This window comes from Panthera leo, chromosome A1, assembly GCF_018350215.1.
Source record: "Panthera leo isolate Ple1 chromosome A1, P.leo_Ple1_pat1.1, whole genome shotgun sequence".
NCBI classification, from domain to species: Eukaryota; Metazoa; Chordata; class Mammalia; order Carnivora; family Felidae; genus Panthera; species Panthera leo.
The window spans coordinates 14,632,435-14,654,363 of record NC_056679.1 but is presented as its reverse complement, the minus strand read 5'-3'; the positions used below and the strand labels follow the sequence as shown (position 1 = coordinate 14,654,363).

At 40.9% G+C, this 21,929-nt stretch overlaps 1 protein-coding gene across 3 annotated transcripts in view; it reads left to right on the top strand.

The window, feature by feature from the left end:
* Positions 1-21,929, top strand: part of DCLK1 (doublecortin like kinase 1) — a 336,772-nt gene that overhangs the window by 163,385 nt on the left and 151,458 nt on the right. For all 3 annotated transcript variants that reach the window (XM_042953181.1, XM_042953250.1, XM_042953117.1), the window contains exon 3: positions 10,634-10,733. In XM_042953181.1, the coding sequence (XP_042809115.1) occupies positions 10,634-10,733 (100 nt within the window). The remainder of the gene's footprint in view (positions 1-10,633; positions 10,734-21,929) is intronic.

Here is a 21,929-nt window from a genome sequence, read left to right as displayed (position 1 = left end):
TGGAAACTCATATACACGGTAAAAGATGAAGACAAAGAAGAGATATTGGCCTAGCGTGTTTTGGTCACCATACATAATTGTCTGAAAGACCATTGAGGAGGGAATATCTCCAAGTGTGTATTCATAGTTGGATATCCAGATCAACATTTATTTATAGAAACAATGTTTTAAACCAAGCCTTCATTTGAGGCTGTAAAATTTTTTGTCTTGCCATTGCCATCTCTCTCTCAGCCTTTTATTAGCTGTGCTTGGATCTTCATACAATTATGCAAAAATGGTATTATTATTCACACAACTCCAGAGAATGTTTCTATTGGCAATTTTAAAAGCTGACTTGCTCTGAAGCATAGTTTTGGAAGATGAAGTACTTTTCTCCAGCAATAGTTATGATGCTATATAAGTGTTTTTATTAGCTGCGTTTGAGTTTGGGTCTAAAAAAAGTAATTTTTGCACTTAATAGTTTTATAATGTAATTTTAGGTTGCATTTGTACTAGATACTACTGGGATCATCATTCTCAGTTAGAAGTGGTTCAGTATCTGAACTGAACCAACTGACCCATACTGAACACATAGAAGACAAAAGGCTCTGTCCTCAGCTTATGTAAAACAAAAACCAAAACCAAGAAACTTCCGAAGTTTTATGAGGGCTCCCACCATGGAAGTGGTGATGGTGATAGTGGCCATGGTGCTGATGGCTAGGGGGCTAGGCTCAGGGCTGTGATGGTGACAGTGCTAGCAGCCATTTTGGAGATTCACCTTTACGGGGCTGTCATTGGAAAACATCACTCACTTGAGAAGACTAATTTGAACCATGAAAAAATCCCTTCTAATGTCAAGCTGTATACCCAGACAAGTAGATTAGAAACATAGAAATAGAGGTATTTAAAGCAACCAACTCCCATACTTCAACGTCAGGCAACATTTACACATGTTAGACACATACTTCCATGGCTTTGGGAATATCTTTTTTTTTTTTTAACGTTTTTATTTATTTTTGAGACAGAGAGAGACAGAGCATGAATGGGGGAGGGTCAGAGAGAGAGGGAGACACAGAATCTGAAACAGGCTCCGGGCTCTGAGCGGTCAGCACAGAGCCCGACGCGGGGCTCGAACTCACGGGCGGTGAGATCATGACCTGAGCCGAAGTCGGACGCTCAACCGACCCAGCCACCCAGGTGCCCCAGGAATATCATTTTTTTGCCTCTAACCTTAAGTGACAAGCCAACGTGCAAGAACATAAAAGGCAGATTGATTACCTTTATTATGTTTTTATCCCTCAGACAGATACCAGTTCTTTGGATTGTGATTTTCTTGCAAATTTTTTTAAAAATTAGGGTCCTTCTGGGGCGCCTGGGTGGCGCAGTCGGTTAAGCGTCCGACTTCAGCCAGGTCACGATCTCGCGGTCCGTGAGTTCGAGCCCCGCGTCAGGCTCTGGGCTGATGGCTCGGAGCCTGGAGCCTGTTTCCGATTCTGTGTCTCCCTCTCTCTCTGCCCCTCCCCCGTTCATGCTCTGTCTCTCTCTGTCCCAAAAATAAATAAAAAATGTTGAAAAAAAAAAAAAAATTAGGGTCCTTCACCAAAGGGTCCTTGTGAGGAATCAATATAAGGATGTGAGTCAAGTCTCTTTGGGGCCTGGCACATTGTAGGCCTTGGCACTGGCATTGGGCTCCTTTGAAAACGTCAGGAGGGAAATTCACAGCCATGTGATTCACTGGTCACATGCAAGTTGAGTAAGAGTTGACAAAATCACAAGATAGCAACTAGTTGCTTTAATTACGTTTTTAACTCCTGACGCAGAGAAACTGTATCTGAGGGTGTTGGCCAGACACAGGTTTTGTGGGTTGGTTTTATTTCTCTGGGTTTGAAACCTACCCTTTGTAATGCGAGTGTCTTAACTTTACTTGCGTGCCAAGAACCCTGCCACATGTCTTACATTAGCGAGTGTTTTAGTGACTCTGTTTCTCTAAGGAGAGCCTTCTGTCAGAGTATGTTCCACGACGTGCTGTCCTAGCTGTTGTTCATGTGGACTGGCAGCTGAGAACACGATCAAGAAAGGAATGTACTTCCCACTTTGTGATTGTTGATTTTTTTTTATTGATTCAGCAAATTAAATTGCTTACATTTCAACAGAGGACATTTTCTTTTCCATTTCTTAAAGCATCAGCATATTATTTCATAAATCTCAGCCATTCTGAATTTCAACACTATTATCTGTTTTTGCAAAAAAAAAAAGACTTAGAGCTTCAAACTTGTAAAAAAAGTAGTTTGAGGCTCTTTATTTTCCTCTCTCTGTTATTATTGAGTCATTTATTTCTTTTATTAATGACTGTGTCTTCCCCTGGGCAAGAACCAGAGTTTCCTTAAAGGATTTTTCTTTATCAGAAATTTCTTGCTAGAAGAACAGTTGTAGAATAAATTATCATTTGCTTAAGTGCATTATCAAAGAAATGAAAAGGTGATAAAGTAAAGAAACAATGGAGAATGTATTTTTATGACAGTAACATGGCATAACACATTCCTGATATTTGGCTATAAAACAAATTGTCGACATGTCTTAGTACCAGAAATGTATGAAATTACATGAGTATAGAACAGAAAAATTCAGTGGTTGACTTGTAATATCACGTGCATAACAACACTCAATGCTAAGAGTGGAGAAAAGAAGCCAAATATGGAATGAAATTGGAAGAGAAACCTTATCGAAATTAGGTTTTGGCAGGATGAGGACGCCCACATGTGCCAAGTTTTAACTGAAAGCTAATTATAATGGTCACATTATGAATTGTGCAGAAAGAAGGAGGTGATTGATTCTGGTGCTTTAGATACATAACGTGGTTGGATTTTTTTAAACACAGGTAGGTGTAAGCATTCCTTTTTGGTAAAGGACATCTCATTAAAACTGGACCTTTCACCCTGTCCCCTTTAACTGGTACCAAGAAGAATGAGAAATTATAAATGAGTATTTAAAAAAGAAAAGAAAAATGGAAAGGATATGCCATACTCAGTGATTCCAATAAATGGACTGAATTTCTTGGCTTTTATTTTTGTGATTGCAATCTCACTTAAAATACATTAATGTATTTTGATGGTAAAATATTTTAATGTTTCACACAAAGAGAGGCACCTGATAAAGACACAATGACTTGTGTGGCTTCAAAAAAATAGGCCGTGGCTGCAGAGTTTTTCCATTTTGTTGGTAGAGGGCGCTCTTGGAAAGAAAATGTAGACTTTGCTGAAAATCTCGCCCTTCTCTGTGATGTCAGCGTCACCATGGAGATCTCATTCCAGCGAGGGGGAATGGATTCCACAGTCCTGCTTTGGAAATGTGTAAATAGCAGATGCTTTTATTGCCTTTGTTTGAATCTCTGTCCGTACAGAGCAATTCAAGGCGGAAACTCAGAGCAGGGGAAGTCCATATTTATCTGTAGTGGTTTTTTAACTCACTGTAAGCAGCTCAGTCTCCTGGGACAAGTATGTGTAATGACAAGTTAATGGAAAAGATATAAATTCAGATTTCACATAAAAAGAGTCAGAAAACGGAATATATCTTCCTAGGATCAAAGGAATAATTCAAACTTCCTTTTTAAAAAAATTATTAGACATTTTTTATTATAAACTATTAGTGTACAATGCATGTGATGACTATTATTAAAATGGTTTTATTAACTGAAATTTATAATACACAATTATAAGGGTACGTGTTTCTATGCTTTGAATAGGTTTGTTTTCCTGTAGCTTGGTAGTTAAGAGCCTGGTTTTGAATTGTAACTGATATAGTTTCAAATTTCTACACATCTTCTGTTGAATCTCGCTAAGTTGTTTTTTTAATCTGTAAAATAGGGATACAAATAACATCTAACTAACTCTTGTCAGATAGAGTCTGTCTCCTTTACAGCAGAGAGGGTTCAATGCAATAATGTATATTGAGGATTACATGTAATAATGCATATAGAACTATTCTTGTTGTATCACACCAAAAAGAATTTTCATCTTTTTTTTATATCTTCATCGTATAAATTACTGCGATAAAACATATTGGAGCCAGTAGAGAAACTGATAACCAAGAGAACTTAAGGAACTGTTTCAAGTTTATACAATGTTTGTGTCAAATCTAGGCTCAGAACCCAGGTATGGCGATACTCATTCAAGGACTTTTCCCAGCACATCTGGCAATTATAACCACCCATGTTTTTTGAGATACAGTGGGTTTGGCATTATGCTAAGTGCCGTCAGAGATAAACTCTGATGCAATAAATGGGATGTCTTTACTTGGGGTTAGATTTTCATATAATAACCGAAGCACTAGGTAAGAACTGAAAATTAATTGATAGAATATTAAGCATTGTATGCCATAAACGACTTCCTTTATGAATTATAATATAATACACATTCCTTTATGAATTATAATATAATACACATACAGTTTCTTTTCTAGTGTAGGGACATTTCAACTGAGGATGGTTTTCTCAGGGGAATACAAATCTCTGGATCCCACAAAACTGAAAGTTGTGACAGATTCCAAGGGGTCTTAAGTTAAAACAGTGCTACCTGTGGTAGCAGGTGGCCATCCTTGTTAATGACATTCACAGCATCATTTCAGTGGAAGCCTGATGGAAATCAGAGCATGTACCATATCCCATCTTCATTTTACACCATTTCCCTGATGCTAATTCAAAGTATTCTATTCACCAAAATAATTAATACTAGTAGAATTCCTGTTCCCAAAGTGAGGAGGGGCACCTATATGCTGTATTTTATCGAAATTCACTTAGGAGGTTAAGTATATAGTGCCCAGGAGCTACATACTAATGTCTATTTTTTGTTTATATTAGGTGCACATTTGGGGACACCTGGGTGGCTCAGTCAGTTAAGTGGTGAAACATCCGACTGGCTCAGGTCATAATCTTGCCATTCCCAAGTTCGAGCCCCGCGTTGGGCTTTGTGCTGACAGCTCAGAGCCTGGAGCCTGCTTCAGATTCTGCGTCTCCTCTCTCTCTCTGCCCTGCCCCCACTCATGCTCTGTCTCTCTTTGTCTCTCAAAAATAAATAAACATTAAAAAATTTATATTAGGTACACATTTGGCTTGTACTTATTTGGAAGCAAAAATGCATTTAAGCTAATAAAAATAGCTGAAATTTATCGAGGACTTTTTCTCTTTTGATTCATAGTCTAAATTCTTCTCATTTTTAAAGTAACCAACACGATAAACATATTTGATATGAGGCACGAAGAGATGAACATCTAAGTGGCAGAGTTGGGTTAATTCAGGACCTGAGCTCTGATGACAGGCTGTGCTCTTGGAAATTGTGCCAGAGGCAGTCTCTGAGGTGCTGAAGAATCCTCCCCCCAACAGGAGGCACTACCTCTGCCCTAACCAAATGTAGGATCTTTAGAAACAGGATGTGTTTCAAGATAGCTAACTGGGGTCTCCTGACTCGCCCAAGTCAGCAGTGGTCATAGTGCAAGGATGGCAACTCAGCCACCTGAGTCCAAGCCCGTGACCAAAACCACTGGTAGGTAATGCAGTTTACTCTCTGCTGAATTGCTAATTCACAACAGTGTGTTAGGAATTCTTTGGAGTGTAAGTCTACACACATCTGTACTGGAAAAGAAGAGATGAAGGATGAGGGCAGTTGTATTCTTAAGGCCTAGCACAGTGGCTAGTAAATAACGAGTTCAATAAACATCTATTGAATGATGACTAGGGGCTCAGGGAAGGGGTAAATCACTTTGGATTGGAGTGGATAAGAAGGTAAGGCTTGAACCTTCAACTGAGCCTTGAGTCATAGGAGAGATTTGAACAGGCAAAGAGTTAGGTAAGAAGGGATACCAAGTGGAAGAAAAAAGTCATACAAAAACCCATACAAGTAGGAAAGAAGAAGTCCTTTTCTGAGAAGAATATGTAAAGCAGATAAATAGGACCGTGTTTTGGGTTATAGCATAGTCCTTGCATTCGTCCTTATGTCCATCCATCCATCCATCCATCCATCCATCCATTCAAACATCCAGGCATCCAATCCTCCATCTGTCCATCTATCCAAACATCCATCCATCCATCCATCCATCCATCCATCCATCCAACTATCCAATCAATGCTTACTAAGTATCAGGTACATGGCATGACTACTGTAGACTTGAAAAGTAGGTTGGAACAAGATGGAATGCCAGACTCAGAAGATAAACTTTAATTTGATGGCGGTAAAGCCATTGATTTTTTTCTGAAGCATGGAAAGAGATATTGAAAGTTTAAAAGAAAGAGTAGATTAGCAGAATTAAACAGGATGGATTGGAGAGAAAGGAGATAGGAATGAGAAAATCCACCGGCGGGAAACGCCAAGGTCCACAGGTAGGAGAATAAGCTCTGGACGGATGTGGTGATAGGGGTAAAGGGAAAGATGACAAGAAAAGGCCTGGCTTTGAGAGAAGTTAAACTGTAAGTGGAACTTGTTCCAGAGAGAGAATCCTAAGCAGGCTCCACGCTGATAGCAGAACTATCAGGGCTCAAACTTGTGAACCATGAGAACCTGAGCTGAAACCAAGATTCAGATGCTTAACTGACTAACCCACTGAGGCGCCCCAGGAACTTGTTTTTTTAAGCTTGTTATCACACTGAATTTCAAGAACCTCAAATTTATTTATTTATTTATTTATTTATTTATTTATTTATTTATTTAGGAGAGAGAGCAGGAGCAGAGGAGAGGGGTGGAGGGAGGAAGAGGAGAAGGGAGAACCATAAGCAGGCTCCGTGCTCAATGCAGAGCACGATGCAGGGCTCAATCCTGAGATCATGACCTGAGTTGAAATCAAGAGTCTGATGCTCAGTCAACTGAGCCACCCAGGTGTCCTGGGAACTTCACATTTAACAACACTGTATAGACATATACAATCAGATCTTTATGCAAAACGTTGGTTTTACACTTCTCTATCTGTCTTAATCCTTTGATATCAGAAGGTCCAGTAATGCCTGAAGGAAAATTCTCACAGTATGTTGGCCTAGAGAAGAGGGTTATACGTCGTCTTCTGTTACTCTATTTTGTTAGATGGAATACGTTACAGCCACCTCCAGGTCAATGATAGAGGGCGAGAGCACCGGTAATTGAAGTGGTCAGATTATCCGAAATCCATCTTTTTCATAACTTTGTGTTTAAGCCTCCTTTACTATCAAATCTTTTATCAGGGCTTCTAACAAGAAGCAGTTTTCTAAATTTGAATGTGATCTACTGACCATTCCCAACTTCGGCAGTGGGAGGTTATGAGCAGGGAAACGGCTAAACGATCCCAGAGCAGAGAGCACAGAAAACCTTACAATTTCTGATAGTTTAACAAATTCTTTGATTTTAGTCACTGAAGATTGAGAGGTAAATGAATACATGTTGCTTGGCACTGAAACGGCCTTTTCCTGTCTTTTTGTGCTGGGTGATGACAGTTACTTTTCTTTAACAATTGCTACATTCCTTTTATGTTCTTGGAATCCTGGAGTTGGAAACAACATCAAAAGTTCATCATGTTTCATTTCCCACTTGCCAACAGAATTAAACCTAAACTGTCCAAGCTGGATCATTGGCTGCTGTGTTCTTTGAGTCTTGGGCTTAAAGGATGGCTATGGGTATATAATGGAAGGGAGTTAGTTGGCTGGCAACCTGTTTATCATGTGTTATAGTTTTTTTATTTTTTAATTTTTTTTTAACATTTAGTTTTGAGAGACAGAGCATAAATGGTGGGAGAGCAGAGAGAGAGAGGGAAACACAGAATCCGAAGCAGGCTCCAGGCTCTGCACTATCAGCACAGAGCCCGATGTGGGGCTCGAACCCACAAACTGTAAGATCATGACCCGAGGTGAAGTCAGACGCTTAACTGACTGAGCCACCCAGGCGGCCCTCACGTGTTATAGTTTTGATGATAGTTATCTGCCTGCTTAGCGATAATATAAGACATGCACACATAGATGAATGTGATCTGATTGGCAGTCTGATGTTCTAGAATACAAATGAGGGGAATATGTGGAACAGAAGGACAATTTTCTTTGGAAAACAATATTTTTCATCTATTAAGGTTTGTTATCATAATGTTTGGCACAAAGCTTAGCAACAGAGTAGGCCCATCATAGGTGTTTGAAGGAGTAAAAAAAAAATCTAGCAAATAAGTATTTACCAGCTGAAGAAATGTGGCTGCCCAGGAGAGTGGGTTAACTGTTCTTCCCATTGTGTGTTCCCAGAGTTCTTTTCAACTCTGTCTGTCAGTGCAGACCCCAAGAGAACCACGTTACACAGTAGTCCCTATGATACTATGTGAAAAAGAGTTCTAGAATCAAATAAGATTGGGAAATACTGGATTTTCTATCTCCTGTTTGGAATTATGGTGCACATTAGCATGTTAGGGCTTTGCAAAGACTGGAAATAAAGAAACCTGTTTATATTGGGTGAACTCGGTATTTAGTAAATCTATTTGACCATAAGGAACTCCCCCCCCCCCTTTTTTTTCACAAAACCTATTGACCATTCACACTCCAGGAAACACTGCCTTTTAAGGTTAATTGTTCATATTTTTGTCTGAGGGAGAGACCACCTTTTATTCATTTTTGTCTGTATGTGCTCTATGCTAACTTGCATATAGTAGGCACTATAAAGACTTACACATGTAAAAGGAAAATGGCCTGTATGGGTTGGTTGGGATGACATCAACCACTGATCGAAAAGGCTGGGGTGGAGTGCTTGTCTTGAAGATAAAGATAAACAGGGTCACAGATGAGATCAGACAGAAAGGGAGGAGTGAAATGGAGTGGGTTCTGAATTCAAAGGGCCTGTTTTTAACCCAAGTAGAAGACCAGAGCTTCTGACACCACTCTTGAAGATCTTTAGTCTACTTTTTTTTTTTTTTAATGTTTATTTATTTTTGAGAGAAAGAGACAGAGACAGAGTGCGAGCTGGGGAGGGGCAGAGAGAGAGGGAGACACAGAATCCGAAGCAGGCTCCAGGCTCTGAGCTGTCAGCACAGATCCCAACATGGGGCTCGAACCCACGGACTGTGAGATCATGACCTGAGCGGAAGTTGGACGCTTAACCAACTGAGCCACCCTGGTGCCCCTTTGGTCTATTTTTTATGACAATTACAATGTCCCTTTTAAATCACCTATATTTTCAAGCTTTTCAGAAATCTTTCGTGGGTGTACCTCACTCACACTTAATGCGATTACCATACTATTATAGCAATTTCATTCTTAAAATTTCAGCCAAGCGATTATTTGGAAATGAGAGCCTACTTGGCAAAACTATCTGAAGGCTACACATGACTGTGTTTGGGGTCTCTAAGCAAGGCTGCGTTCTCCCAACTTACTACTGTAAGGCTTACAGCACCTTTGATGTGTCAGAGCAGTGCCACCCGGCACTGAAATAGAGCAGAACCCCAGATATGCCCTGCAGCTGACTGCAGACAAATAAGGGAGTGCTACTAGTAAACAGAGGCCCCAAGGATCCAGGGGGTTTTTCTGTGGTCCTCAGATATCCAAGACTCTCAATGCTATTAGAGAGTCTATTTCATACAGCTCTGAATGGGTGCCTTCATTTGGCTGCTTTATGATTTGCTCCAAGCAAAGGAAATTGAAAATAGATAGAAATCAGTAGTGTTCCCAGTGCCTTGTGTTGGCATCATACATATTGTGAGCAAAATATTACACCACATATCCAGAGACAGAGAGCCGTGTGCTTGAAATTTTTCATTTTGACCACAAGTGCTTGAAAAACAACATTTAGCTCTCTTAAAGTTCTTACTGGAGAATAAGCTGAATAAATATCCAAAGGTTGTTTTAAAACTTTCCTCTGGCGTAACTACAAGAAGCTGGGCAGCACAGGAGTTTTAAAGTTTAGTATCCCTTGAGTTGTGGGCATACACCGTAACTTGAGTTGCCCCGTCTCTGTATCTGAATTTAAGAAATAACTATTCTATTATTCCTTTTATGAGGACTTCCATTTCCATTTCTGTTTTTTTTTAAGTGGATTTGTTTATTTTGATGGGAGGTGGAGGGGAGGAGGGCAGAGGAGGGCACGGTTCCATGCACCGTGAGATGACCTGAGCCAAAATCAAGACTCAGATGCTTAACTGACTGAGCCACCCAGGCGCCCCTCCATTTCTGTGTCAACTAGAGGTAGAATGGGTCTAAAGGAGATCATTATATTCATACTCTGATACAGGTATTTTTCTTCAGTAGTTACCCTAGTAACCACCACACGTTTACTATATTTGTTGCTAAAATCATATGCTGACTTTTATTGCTATCAAGGAATATTACATTCAAAAGAATAAAGGGGTGTTCCTTTTCCACATCTTGCTGCATCCACTGTATTATGAAAATAAAGGGCTCTTACCTCATAGCCTATTGATATGTCAAGTAATAAATGTGACAGTTACCGGTTCTATTTTCCTTATCCCGTCTTCCTGCGCAACTGAAATGTAACATGTTTCTTACTAGTAACAGATGCTGGAAACCTTTTTTTGAAATTCCTCTGGAGAGGCTGTCCTGTTGATTCCATTAGACGTGGGAAGTGGCTTTATGCAGATGTCTACTTGCCAGGATGCAATGTTGTAATTGCTGTTCTGCTGACCCCTTGCTGAGTGCCATGCTTTTCTCTTGTAGGTGATGTGCCTTCAGGACTTTTTTGGTGACGATGACATTTTTATTGCATGTGGACCGGAGAAGTTCCGTTACCAGGATGATTTCTTGCTAGATGAAAGTGGTAAGGAAAAAAAAAAGTTCAAAACCAGGGGAAATTTGAGGCAGCTTTCCAAAATGAGCCACACCAGGCCAAGATTATGTCAACCCCAAAGCTACCAAATCAGTTTCAGATCCTCACCCAGCATGTCTTTTCCATATCTAGAATTTCTTTGATTTTTTTTATATAGAAAACAGATGAAATGATAATTGGAAAGGTTAAATCATTCAGAAGAGTAAATTACCAATGGCTAATTTATAACCGTTTAATAACTAAATTGATGTTTTATAGAAGACCATGATGCAGATTTCTACATTTTTAATTATCTATTTTTGCCAACATGTGTAGTTGAGAGCTTTGTAATCATAAAATTATTGAGTGTGTTTCTCTGTGAAGCTTTCACTTTACCTACTTTTAGGTTCCTAACTGGGGACAATGGCTAGGTATCCCTTTTTCTTTAACTACTACAGAATTTGTATGTCATTAGCATCTGTGAGAGGCCAAAAAGGAGGAGGGTAGGTCCTTGGATTCAAACTGAAATGTGATTGTAAAAAATAGAGAAGAGACAGTTGATCAAGAGGGAAAGAATTGTCTCAGGAAATGAATATGAAAAATTGTGACTTCAAGAATGATTTTTTTTTGATGCCATAAGTCATCTCAAGAGTCCTAGCAGCATCACAGAAAAGATTATTGCACTGAAAAAAAAAGAGACCTCTCCTTAATCGTATTACTTCTAATTTAATTGGGAGATATTACATATTTATGGACAATTCAGACTCTAGCTGGTGGGAAGTGCTTTTTGAAGTGATAATGGATTTTATACTAAAATACATGTGGAAACAAATTAGTGAGCTTTTGACAAAGTGGATGGGAAATACTTGAGTGCCGACTTGGTAGGGTAAGTGATGTGATGGAGGGGTCCTGCCCCACCCCTGCTGATGTATGTTCACATATAGTATCTATATTAATGGTATATACACATATCGTCCATATGCATTTGAACATAGTACAATTATTTCATCATTTAAAAATGACTTGGGGTGTGTGGGGAGGGATAGGAATTAGAAAGATTTCCCCTGTATTGTGAAAACTTCGAATGCCCAATGGACGTATATATTTGACATGAGATATGACATAATATGTTGGTTGGATAGATAGATAGATAATATGATAGAAGTGTCATTTGAAGAGATTTAAATTATTTTGCTTCAAAAAAAACCTAGTTGAAAGAGTGATGTCGGTATCCTTCCCTCTAAATAAATTTTCTCTAAATACATTCCATCTTTATCTCTGATTGATGTGCCTTTTGGGGGCCAGGATTTATGTAAATCTATCATACACAGGGTGCCCCCAGGGAGGACTCTCCCATCCCACCCCTGCCTTCTACGGGATGAGACTGCTCTGTCATTGTGCAAAACAAGAGAATGTTAGGAGTCAGGCAGGAGCCAACAACAGTTTTGAGAAAAATAAACTGCCTTGACTTTCAATTTAAAGAAAATAACTGCTTCTGATAGAATAGTCTGAGAGAACAGATAACGTTCTGAAATGAAAGTTTCATTTGTTACCTCGATAGAAAACAAGCTGTCAGATTCTGGCTGGAATACAGTTCAGTGTCAAGTCAGCAGTGTTGACCTGGGGCTGCCCAAGTGTCTATCAGGCCTGCAGGTAGGCCTGGGACCTCCCCTGGCCCAGCCCCTCCCGGTGAGGCCTCTGGGTTGGGCTTTGCCTTCCCTGCAATGTGCTCTCACACCATATGCTGCAACTTGTCCTATTCCCCCGTGACAATAGACAGGCTTTCTGGAAACCACAACAGAAAAATACCAGGAAATCCTTTGTGATTTCCCCCTTAGAATCCTTTCTCATTAAAAAAAATGCAGATAGGGGCGCCTGGGTGGCTCAGTTAGTTAAGCTTCAGAGTCTTGATATGGGCTAGGTCATGATCTCACTCTCATGAGATCTGGGTCCTGCAATGGGCTCCGAGCTGAGTGTGGAGCCTGCTTGGGATTCTCTCTCTCTCTCTCTCTCTCTCTCTCTCTCTCTCTGCCCCTATCCCCACTCCTTCTCTCTCCCTCCCCTTCTCTGCCCCTCCCCTGCTTCCATGCACTCTCTCTCTCTCAAAATAAATAAACATTTGTGTGTGAGAGAGAGAGAGAGAGAGAGAGAGAGCATGCTCTCATGCTAACAGAGGAGGAGCGGAGAGAGAGGACAGAGGATCCAAAGTGGGCTCCATGCTGACAGCAGAGAGCCCCATATGGGGCTCAAATTCCATGAAATCATAACCTGAGCCGAAGTTGGATGCTTAACCAACTGAACCACCTAGGTGCCCCTAAATAAACATTTAAAATATTTTTTTTAAAAGGCAGCTAGCTAGCTAGATATCTACATACACGTACAACAGTGCACGTGAACACACGTGGATCAGACACCTTGCCCGTCATTTATGGTTTGCCACTTTGAAGGACCACTTCAAACTATTTCAGTGAGAAAGTGCGAACTTCAAGTTCTTACCCCGATGAATATACCCTAACCATTTCTTGGTGTGAAATCCATTTGCTGAGTAACAGTGTCCTCCTCCATCCTAAAAGAAACACGTGGATTGGGGGAAGGGGTAGAAAAAAGAATCTAAATTGAGATTTTACTTCCTTGGATGAACTTACTCTGAGACTAAATTCACACATTGACAACTGCAATTTCCCTGTTGCTTGTACAGCATGTTCTAGTGCTAATGTATTAAAATTTGAATCTTTTTTTAAGTGCTCTGGGATGATTTATCCCAGCTTATCTGTACTTGCTAAATGGTATTTGCACGTTGCGGCTTCATTTGGCCTGTTCCATACTAGCTTCCTAAAAGGAGTATCAGTGGGGGATACAGACATCTTCAGAATTAATACTCAAGCAAGGCTGGGCTTGATTTAGTGGCATCAGGAAGTGGCCTTTTGCCACAAGGCAGCGCTTTTATTTTGTCTTTCAAGATTAACCCAGCTCCCTGTGTGCTCAGGATCAGCAAGAATACGTCCCCCTAATTACTGCTGCGCCAGCTCCTGGAGATGGCTTGTAAGGTCTTTCCAGGGAGGAATTCTGCCATTATAGACTTATATTTCGTGGGCTGCATTGGAGCCAGATCAATATTAGAAACTGTGAGGGAGCATCCTTCCTTCCCTAAATTTTCACATGTGGGAAAAAAATGCCTTCTTTTTTCCAGCTTAAAATGTAACCCATTTTAAGCAATATCGTCATCAATCGGTGGAGTCTTAGCACCTTTGAAAAATGGTGGATACAGCGCTATATATAGAGACAGACAGGCCAACAGCTCCTTCCCCTGCATGGGCTGCTGTCTCATTTAGAATGATGAAACATAGTCAAGGAAAATGCCAAATTGGAGACAGGAAGCTTAACATAGTTTTGCTTATATATTGATGATAAACTGACAAATTGGTGATTTTGTTGCCATTAAAAAATGAGAGGATTTTGTTGAGGAATGCCCACCTCACACCTAGGAGGGACGATTAACCCCTCGGTGATGAGCTTGTCACGGGATGTCACCTTCTGTCTGTCCCCCCCCCCCCCAGCTTCAAGCCAACACCCCCCAAACCTGCTAGGCCAGTGCCTTCACCCATTTACCTCACCCCTGCCAAGCCTGCCACCTGCTCAGGAATCTGAGTATTTCTCATCCTCTTTTTTTACCAACTCCTGAGTGCTCTTGAATCTGATGTTAATCGCCATTACTTCAGACTTACATATTTTTGCACAGATGTTACTAGCTTCCTAGGGCTGCTGTAAGAAAGCACTGTAAATTAGGTGGCTTCCAACAACTGAAATTGATTTTCTAACAGTTCTGGAGGCCAAAAATCTAACCTCAAGATATAGGAAAATTTCTGTCTCCGAAGTCTCTGGGTAAGATGCCTTCTAAGCTATAATCCTAGTTTCTGGTGGTTGTTGGCAATTTTTGGAATCCCTTGGCTTCCTGCACCGTTACTCCAGGGTCTGCCTCCAGCCTCACAAGGCCTAGTTCTCTGTGTGTGCAAATTTTCCTCTTCTTCTAAGGACCCCAGTAATTGAACTAAGTCCCATCCTAATCCAGTATGACCTCATTTTAACATGATTACATCTGCAAAGACCCTATTTCCAAATAAGGTCACGTTCACAGGTACCAGGGGTAGGGCTTTAACAGATCTTTTGGGGGACACAATTCAACCCACCACAGATGTCTGAGGTTGTCCAGATTTTATTTGAACTTGAGTTACAAATAAACTCATTTTTATTTGTTTGTTTCGGCCTGTCTTTAGATTTTCACAGTTATAGCTTTATATTAATCAGTACAATACCTAGACAACAGAGCTGTGACAAGACTGTCCCCTCGTCTGACCTTTCACGGGTAGGGTCACTCATCTCGTGGATCAGAAGAATGCTGTGAGATGGTCTGAGTAAATGCATTGGTTAGCAGTGCATTTGACAGGGCCTCTCCTGGAATCCTTTTGACTAAGATAAAAATATATGGTCTGAATGACATAGGTGGTTGTGTTTTTAATTGATTGAACTGAGTTGCCTTGTCCAAGAGGCTGATGTCCATGTGGTGGTGGAGATCTCTGTTAGAATTCACTCAGAGGTCCCTGAAGAGAGGGACTGTTTGTACGCTGAGAATCACACCAATAGGGTTCTGCCTTGGATTCTGTGTAGTTGAGTGTGGCTAGAAATGCCCATCTGAGAACATTGATGGTGTATGGATGAAATCATCTGGTAGGAACACAAGGATCCACAAGGATTTTAACAGAATGGATTGTATCCAAGAAGATAAAATTAAATTGGTATTAACAAAAAGTAGTGCTTCGGGTATTTTTTTGTTTAAAAAAAAAGCCAGTTTTACAAGCTTAATTAGGAGTAACGTAGTTTTAACAGTAGAGCATGCATGTGAAGATTTTAGTTGACTGCAGGCTTCTTGTGAGATGTGGCTCATTTGCCGAATGGATTGTAGGCACGTCATATATCATAAAACCTTTCAATCCGCGTGATTGAACATGGCAAATGTTGACCGAAAGGTAAAATTAAAAGTGCTCTTCAAAATTCACAAAGCTAGTATACAAGTAGAGTAAGTATAGTGTAGAAAAGAGAAGAAATTTAAATTATTGGGCTTTCACATGGGTTTTGTAAGTTTGCAGCATTTATACTTTTGAAGTTTTGGAAGTTTAAAACTGCACTAAGACTTTCGGGATACCGTGTGTGTGTGTCCATGTGTGTGCGTGCGCTTGTGTGCGTAACGTCCTATTTCTGAGGAGTGCCAGGCCAGGTGCTCCCTGTACTAGACACACCCATCGGAAGTACAGTGTGCTTCCTGGGTATGTGATTCTAAAGGTTTCTTTGTTTTTGAGGGAGAGATAGAGCACAAGTGGGGAAGGGGCAGAGAGAGGGCGGGGGGGGTGGGGGACGGAGGATCCGAATCAGGCTGTGCTCTGACAGCAGCTAGCCCGATGTGGGGCTCAAACTCACAAGCTGCGAGATCATGACCTAAGCTGAAGTCAGATCTGACTAAGCCACCCAGGTACCCCCTGGGCTTGTGATTCTAGAAGGAACATTTCTTTGGCTTCTCCTATGGACTCCCTGCTGGTGGGTGCCCAGAATCCACTTCGTAAAACATTTCTGGAAATACTCCATCCTGAGCACTTTCCAGGGACCCATGTCCTGAGTGAGATGAGACAGAAGCTGCATTAGGCACCCTTCACCAAGCAATGACTTTGATTGTTTTCCCCAACTCTGGGTAGTAAGAAAATGGGGTTAGAACCTAGAATAGTGGAAGCCGTCTTGGAGTAAGGTTAGAAGACAGGTGTAGTCCAAGTTCCATGTCCTGCTTGCTGTGTGGTCTTTGTATCTCTGAGCCTGCTTCCTATTCTGGGAAACACCTTTTTTTCCTGGGTTGTAATGGACCTCAAATGAGATAATAAATGTCAAAGCACGTTCAGAACTGTGTTCCTTGTTACTTAGTGAATGATGTTAGTGAATGACACCTCAGCTAAAATATACCTCCTAGTGGACTGCAGCTGGACTCAGCCACGTAGATTCATTTGCAGGGCTTAATTGGAGGCAGATGTCACCAAGATTTGGTTCTGGTGCTCTTTAGAACCAAAAAGCGATTATCTGTTGCTTTCTTCCCACTCCCGACTTCTATTCCTGTGGTGGAGGTAAGAGGGAATTAAGGGACCTTTGAAGATATCCACCCTTCTCTGGAGGGAATCTCTGGAAGATTAAACCAAACCGCATCTAGAACCTTAAAATGGACAGACTCTTAAAATGGACAACATTCAAGGGTCCCAGCCTGTATGTCCACATAGATTTGGGTCTGTGGGATTTTTGGTGGCCCCATCATTCTGTCCCAGGGCTGGTGATGCTAGGAAACCATAAGTCATTACAAACACTAGGAAAATGCTCTGAGTCTGGATAGGCCTCCTCACAGAATGGATTTTTAGCTACTGCTAACAAAACTCGTTTTTTCATGCATCCATTCATGTATTCAATAGGCTAAGCTAATTTAGCATGTGCCAGGCAGTATGCTAGGCACAGATAACTGTGCATTTACTGCACTTACATGAAATATGACCGACCGACCCATCATAAGACTTTTAATATTGCTTATGTCTAAAAATGCCAACAGATCTCTGGCCCTGAACTTTGACTCAAGATATTACATGGTGCTTCTTGCCGTAGTGTATTTTATTCCTTTGGGAAAATATTGTGGGAAATGACTAATGGGGTCATAATAGACTGACTTCTCTTTATAGATTTAAATTTTAATTGGATTATATGGCCAGTTTAAATTGAATCTGTGGGCATATTTCTTTGAGATGCGTGGTACTTCATGCTGGAATATTTTATTGTTTCAATAAATGTTAATTCTAGGAATGTATGGTTCTTATTTTTTAAAAAACTCGATAGCTTTCTTATTGAATAATTGCCAAGTTTCCATGACATTTCATTGTTGTATAGAAAATCTGGCATGATTTTGATTGCACTGATTTATAGAACGCAGCCTGATGTTTGAAATAGAGTTTTAGGGTTTTTCTTTGTTTTGAGTTCCAGAGAGCACATTGGTAATGTACTTACTCTTGTCAGCAAGTTCCCATTTGCCTCTTAGCGGTGGTAAAACTGGAGGGGTTCAGGGTTCGGGAGACTTTCTCCACCATAACTACATTTTAGCTCATGCATAATATAAAGTTCCCCAGGACATAGTGATATTTTCAAATTTCATAGCTGCCAAGCTATGGAGACATATAGAATATTATTCTTTGGGACAGGACCTAACTCCAGCATAAGCTAGTTCCTTTGCTACAAATAGATGATTTTCTAGTTGGGAAATCAAGACATTGTGTAACACATGCGGTCTTTTCTTTACACTTTCTCTTCTGGTCCCCCTGGGCTTCTTTTTATTGTATTCAGTCACATTGACACCTGAATTGTTGGCATGGAAGTACCCTACAAATATAACATTGACAATGAATGCTGCACACTAGGAGTATTGAAGGCTATCAGCCCAGCTCTGTGTCCAGGGCAGAGGTCCCTCACATGGCATTGCAATAGCTGTTCATCCATCCCTACCTAGAGCCCTCTGTTCTGCAGCTTATAACTGTATAAGAAGGTCAGTCCCCTGTGCTGATATCACCAGTGCAGATATTTTTATAAGTTCTTTCTTTTTTTGTGCTTATTTTTGAAAGGGGGGGGGAGGGGCAGAGAGAGAGGGAGACAGAGGATCCAAAGCAGGCTCCACACTGACAGCAGAGAACTAGATGCAGGGATTGAACTCATGAACCGTGAAGTCATGACCTGAGCTGAAATCAAGAGTCAGATGCTTAACTGACTGAGCCACACAGGTGCCCCAAGTTCTGTCTTAAAAAAAAAAGAAAGAAAAAAAAGTTTATTTATTTATTTTGAGAAGGGGGGAGGGGCAGAGAGAGAGAAAGAGAGAGAGAGAGAGAGAGAGAGAGAGAGAGAGAGAGAGAGAGAATCCCAAGCAGGCTTCATGCTGTCAGTGCAGAGCCTGATGCGGGGCTCCATCCCATGAACCATGAGATCATGATCTGAGATGAAATCAAGAGTCAGACGCTTAACTGACGGAGCCCCCCAGGCAACTCTTTTATAAGTTCTTTCTTATATTGGGCCCGAGTTAATCTCTTTCTAGCTTGTACACAGTAGTCCTGATTCTGCCCTCCAGAGTAATAAACACCACCCACTGCCTTCATTCACAGAACATGAACTTCTGTAAACTACAGGGATGATCAAAGTCATTCACTATAAACTGTTTTATTTGCCTTCCTTCTAAACCAAAATGTCTTTATATCTTCTCTCTTCCTTCTCTCATCTTTCAGGGGAAAAAGAGTCTTTTTTTCTAAAGGCAAATGCAATGTTCTTGACTTTGTCTTCTCTCTTCTTCTTTGTGACCTTGCCTTATCAGTCTTCCTTTCCTATTGTTCTTGTGGATTTGTTATTTTACCCTATCTTTACCATCTCTTTCTCCTCAACCTGCAGCCACAACTAAGTTTCTCCTGTCCTAAGAGGACCTTCAGTCATCTCTATCACCTCATCAAACCACAGTGCCCTATCTCTGCCAAACAGCCTTAAAAAACAAAAACCCCACAAAATTACTAAAAAAAAGGGCAAAATTACTGTCCTCAAGACCTTCATGTCCTCATCCTGACTCATTTTTTATACCCTTGGGTAAATAGTACCCTTTAAACATGAGAGTTATGGGGACCTTTTTTCACTGAAAGTTGTCTTCCACTATCCTTTTAAATGTATATAGTGGTGGGAGTTCTTCTTTGCCACTGTAGGACACTTAGCCACAAATCTCAAGCCTTTTCTCCTCTCTCCTAAAATGGTAAAAAGTATTATGGACTCTTCTCATTACAAATCACCATCTCAATCCAGAAATGAATATATTGAGTCCCATGCGATAGTCATTCAAAATTGGAATTCCTTTCCATACCTCTCCAGGGCCCGATGTCGTGAGTCCCTTCTCTGAAGGAAAAAGGTAGGGTTCTCCTTTTCCACTTACCTCCTCCCTGATGTTTTTTTATCTTTTCAGGGTCGGAAGAGAGAAGGGTGGAGAGGAGCAGGGTGATGAGAGAGGGGAGGTGGGATGTCCTTACATGATAGCGCTGTTGTAAGATGGCTTCAGGCCCTCCGGGCCAGCACACGTTATATGAAGCCAACTTCTCATACGGGTGTTTTTGTGGGTTCTTCAGGGACTCTTACTGGGAACATTCCACTCTTCTGCTTTGATGTGGTCAGTTCAGTTTCTTCCAGCTTTGGATGTTTCTCCCTTAGTCCTTATTTTCCAAAGCTCTCCCTGCTGGCCTCAGATGATCCTCTTGGGAAGAATTTAAATTAGCTCCATGCCAATTCACTCCCTCCGTTCCACAATGCACTCATATGTCCTTTGCCCAGACAAAAGGCCACCCGATGCAGCCAAGCCTCCTTTACTCTGCTGCCAGTGGTTCTCCAGTAAATAGCCAAACACTCAGACGTGAGTGTGTAATTCCCCTCAATCCACAGATGACACTGACTGGGTTCTTCAGATCTCCCAGTGAAGCCCTAAATGAGATGAAGAGAAGCATCTCCCCTCTTCTGGAATGAGGGAACTCTGCACAACTCTCTAAAGAAATCCTTCTCACAAATCCCCTTTCTCTCTGTTAACATAAGTCTTTTATCCCTTTGAAATGAGTAAGAAAACTAAGGCCTGCAATTTGTTTGTTTATATCTGCTTTGAAATTTCTAGAAGGTGATCTGGCTCTCAATTCACTTCGGTGTCTGATACACATCCCCTTGCAGTCTGGGTGCAAATTCCATTTTGAACCCTGTTCCATTTGTGACTTCCTTCCACTCCTGCCACATATATAATAGTTCCATACACAAGGATAACCTTCAAATCACTATATCTGATGCCCTTGTTTTCCTTTTTCGTCCCCAACTTCTTTGTAGAGTTTGACATGTTCCAGGATTCCCTCCTTGAAATTCCCTTCTCTTGTCCATCCCCGTGTCTTGCTGTTCTGATCTTCTGCCCACCTTCTTGACTGCTCCTGAGCTTCATTCAGGTTTGTTCTGCCACGTTTCCCTTAATAATTGTTCCCTAAGACTCATTCCTCAACCCTTTTTTTTCTGCTTAATTACTTTCAATTCCAAGCCAAGTTCATCTACCTTAATGGTTTCAGCAATGATGGTTATGGTAGACAGTGACGGTGACAAATGGCAACCAGATGGTATGCAATAAGCAAAGTCTTTGAAGTATGTATAATTTTCCCAATTTTACAATTAAGGAAATTAAAGCTTTGATGATAAATAATTTGTCCAAGGCCACACAGCTAGTCAGTCTCAAAGTTAGAGTTCAAACCCAAGTTTGTTTATGTTTGATGATATACTCTTAATCTCTAAGTCCACCTCCTCTCAGATCTACATCTCTAGCCCTGACTCCTCCCATGGGCTCCAGAACCATATTTCCAACTTGCTAGTATGAACTTCCTTACAGTTATTCTACAGCCACTTGCAATTCAACATTTTTCACAACTGAACTCATCGTCTTCTTAGTCAATTTTATCCCTCTTTCTGTGTTTCCTATATTAGTTCATGGGATCAGCATTCTCTTTAACACCAGCGTTGCAAACGTGGAGTCGTCTTTCACTTGCCCCTCACCTTTACTCCTCATATCTCACATTGTGTCACCTGCTTTTCAATGCCACCACCATTATTTTAGGTCAGTTCCTCATTATCTCTCGCTTAACCTCTTTTTTTTAAAAAAAAAAGTTCATTTACTTATTTTTGAGAGAAGGAGGTTAGGGGAAGACAGAGAGAGGGAAACAGAAAACCCCAAGGAGGCTCCAAGCTGTCAGTGCAGAGCCCAACTCGGGGCTGGAACCCATGAACTGAGAGATCGTGATCTGAGGCAAAATTAAGAGTCAGACACTCAACAGACTGAGCCACCCAGGCACCCCTCTTGCTTACTCTCATGATGACTCTTGCTTTCCTGGTTTCAGTCTTTAATTGTTCCACCTGTTTGTACACAGGTGGATTCTCCCAATATTCACTTGAATATAGCCCTCCACCACCCAGAAACTCTAGGGAAGTTGTGATTCAGCTTTGTGGTATCTTTATAGCTCTTGTCATTGCTTTTTTACTCCTCTGCACTCCAGCCACAGTAGTACTTGCTGGTCTTCCAAAGGCCATTTGTTTTCAGTATCTCTG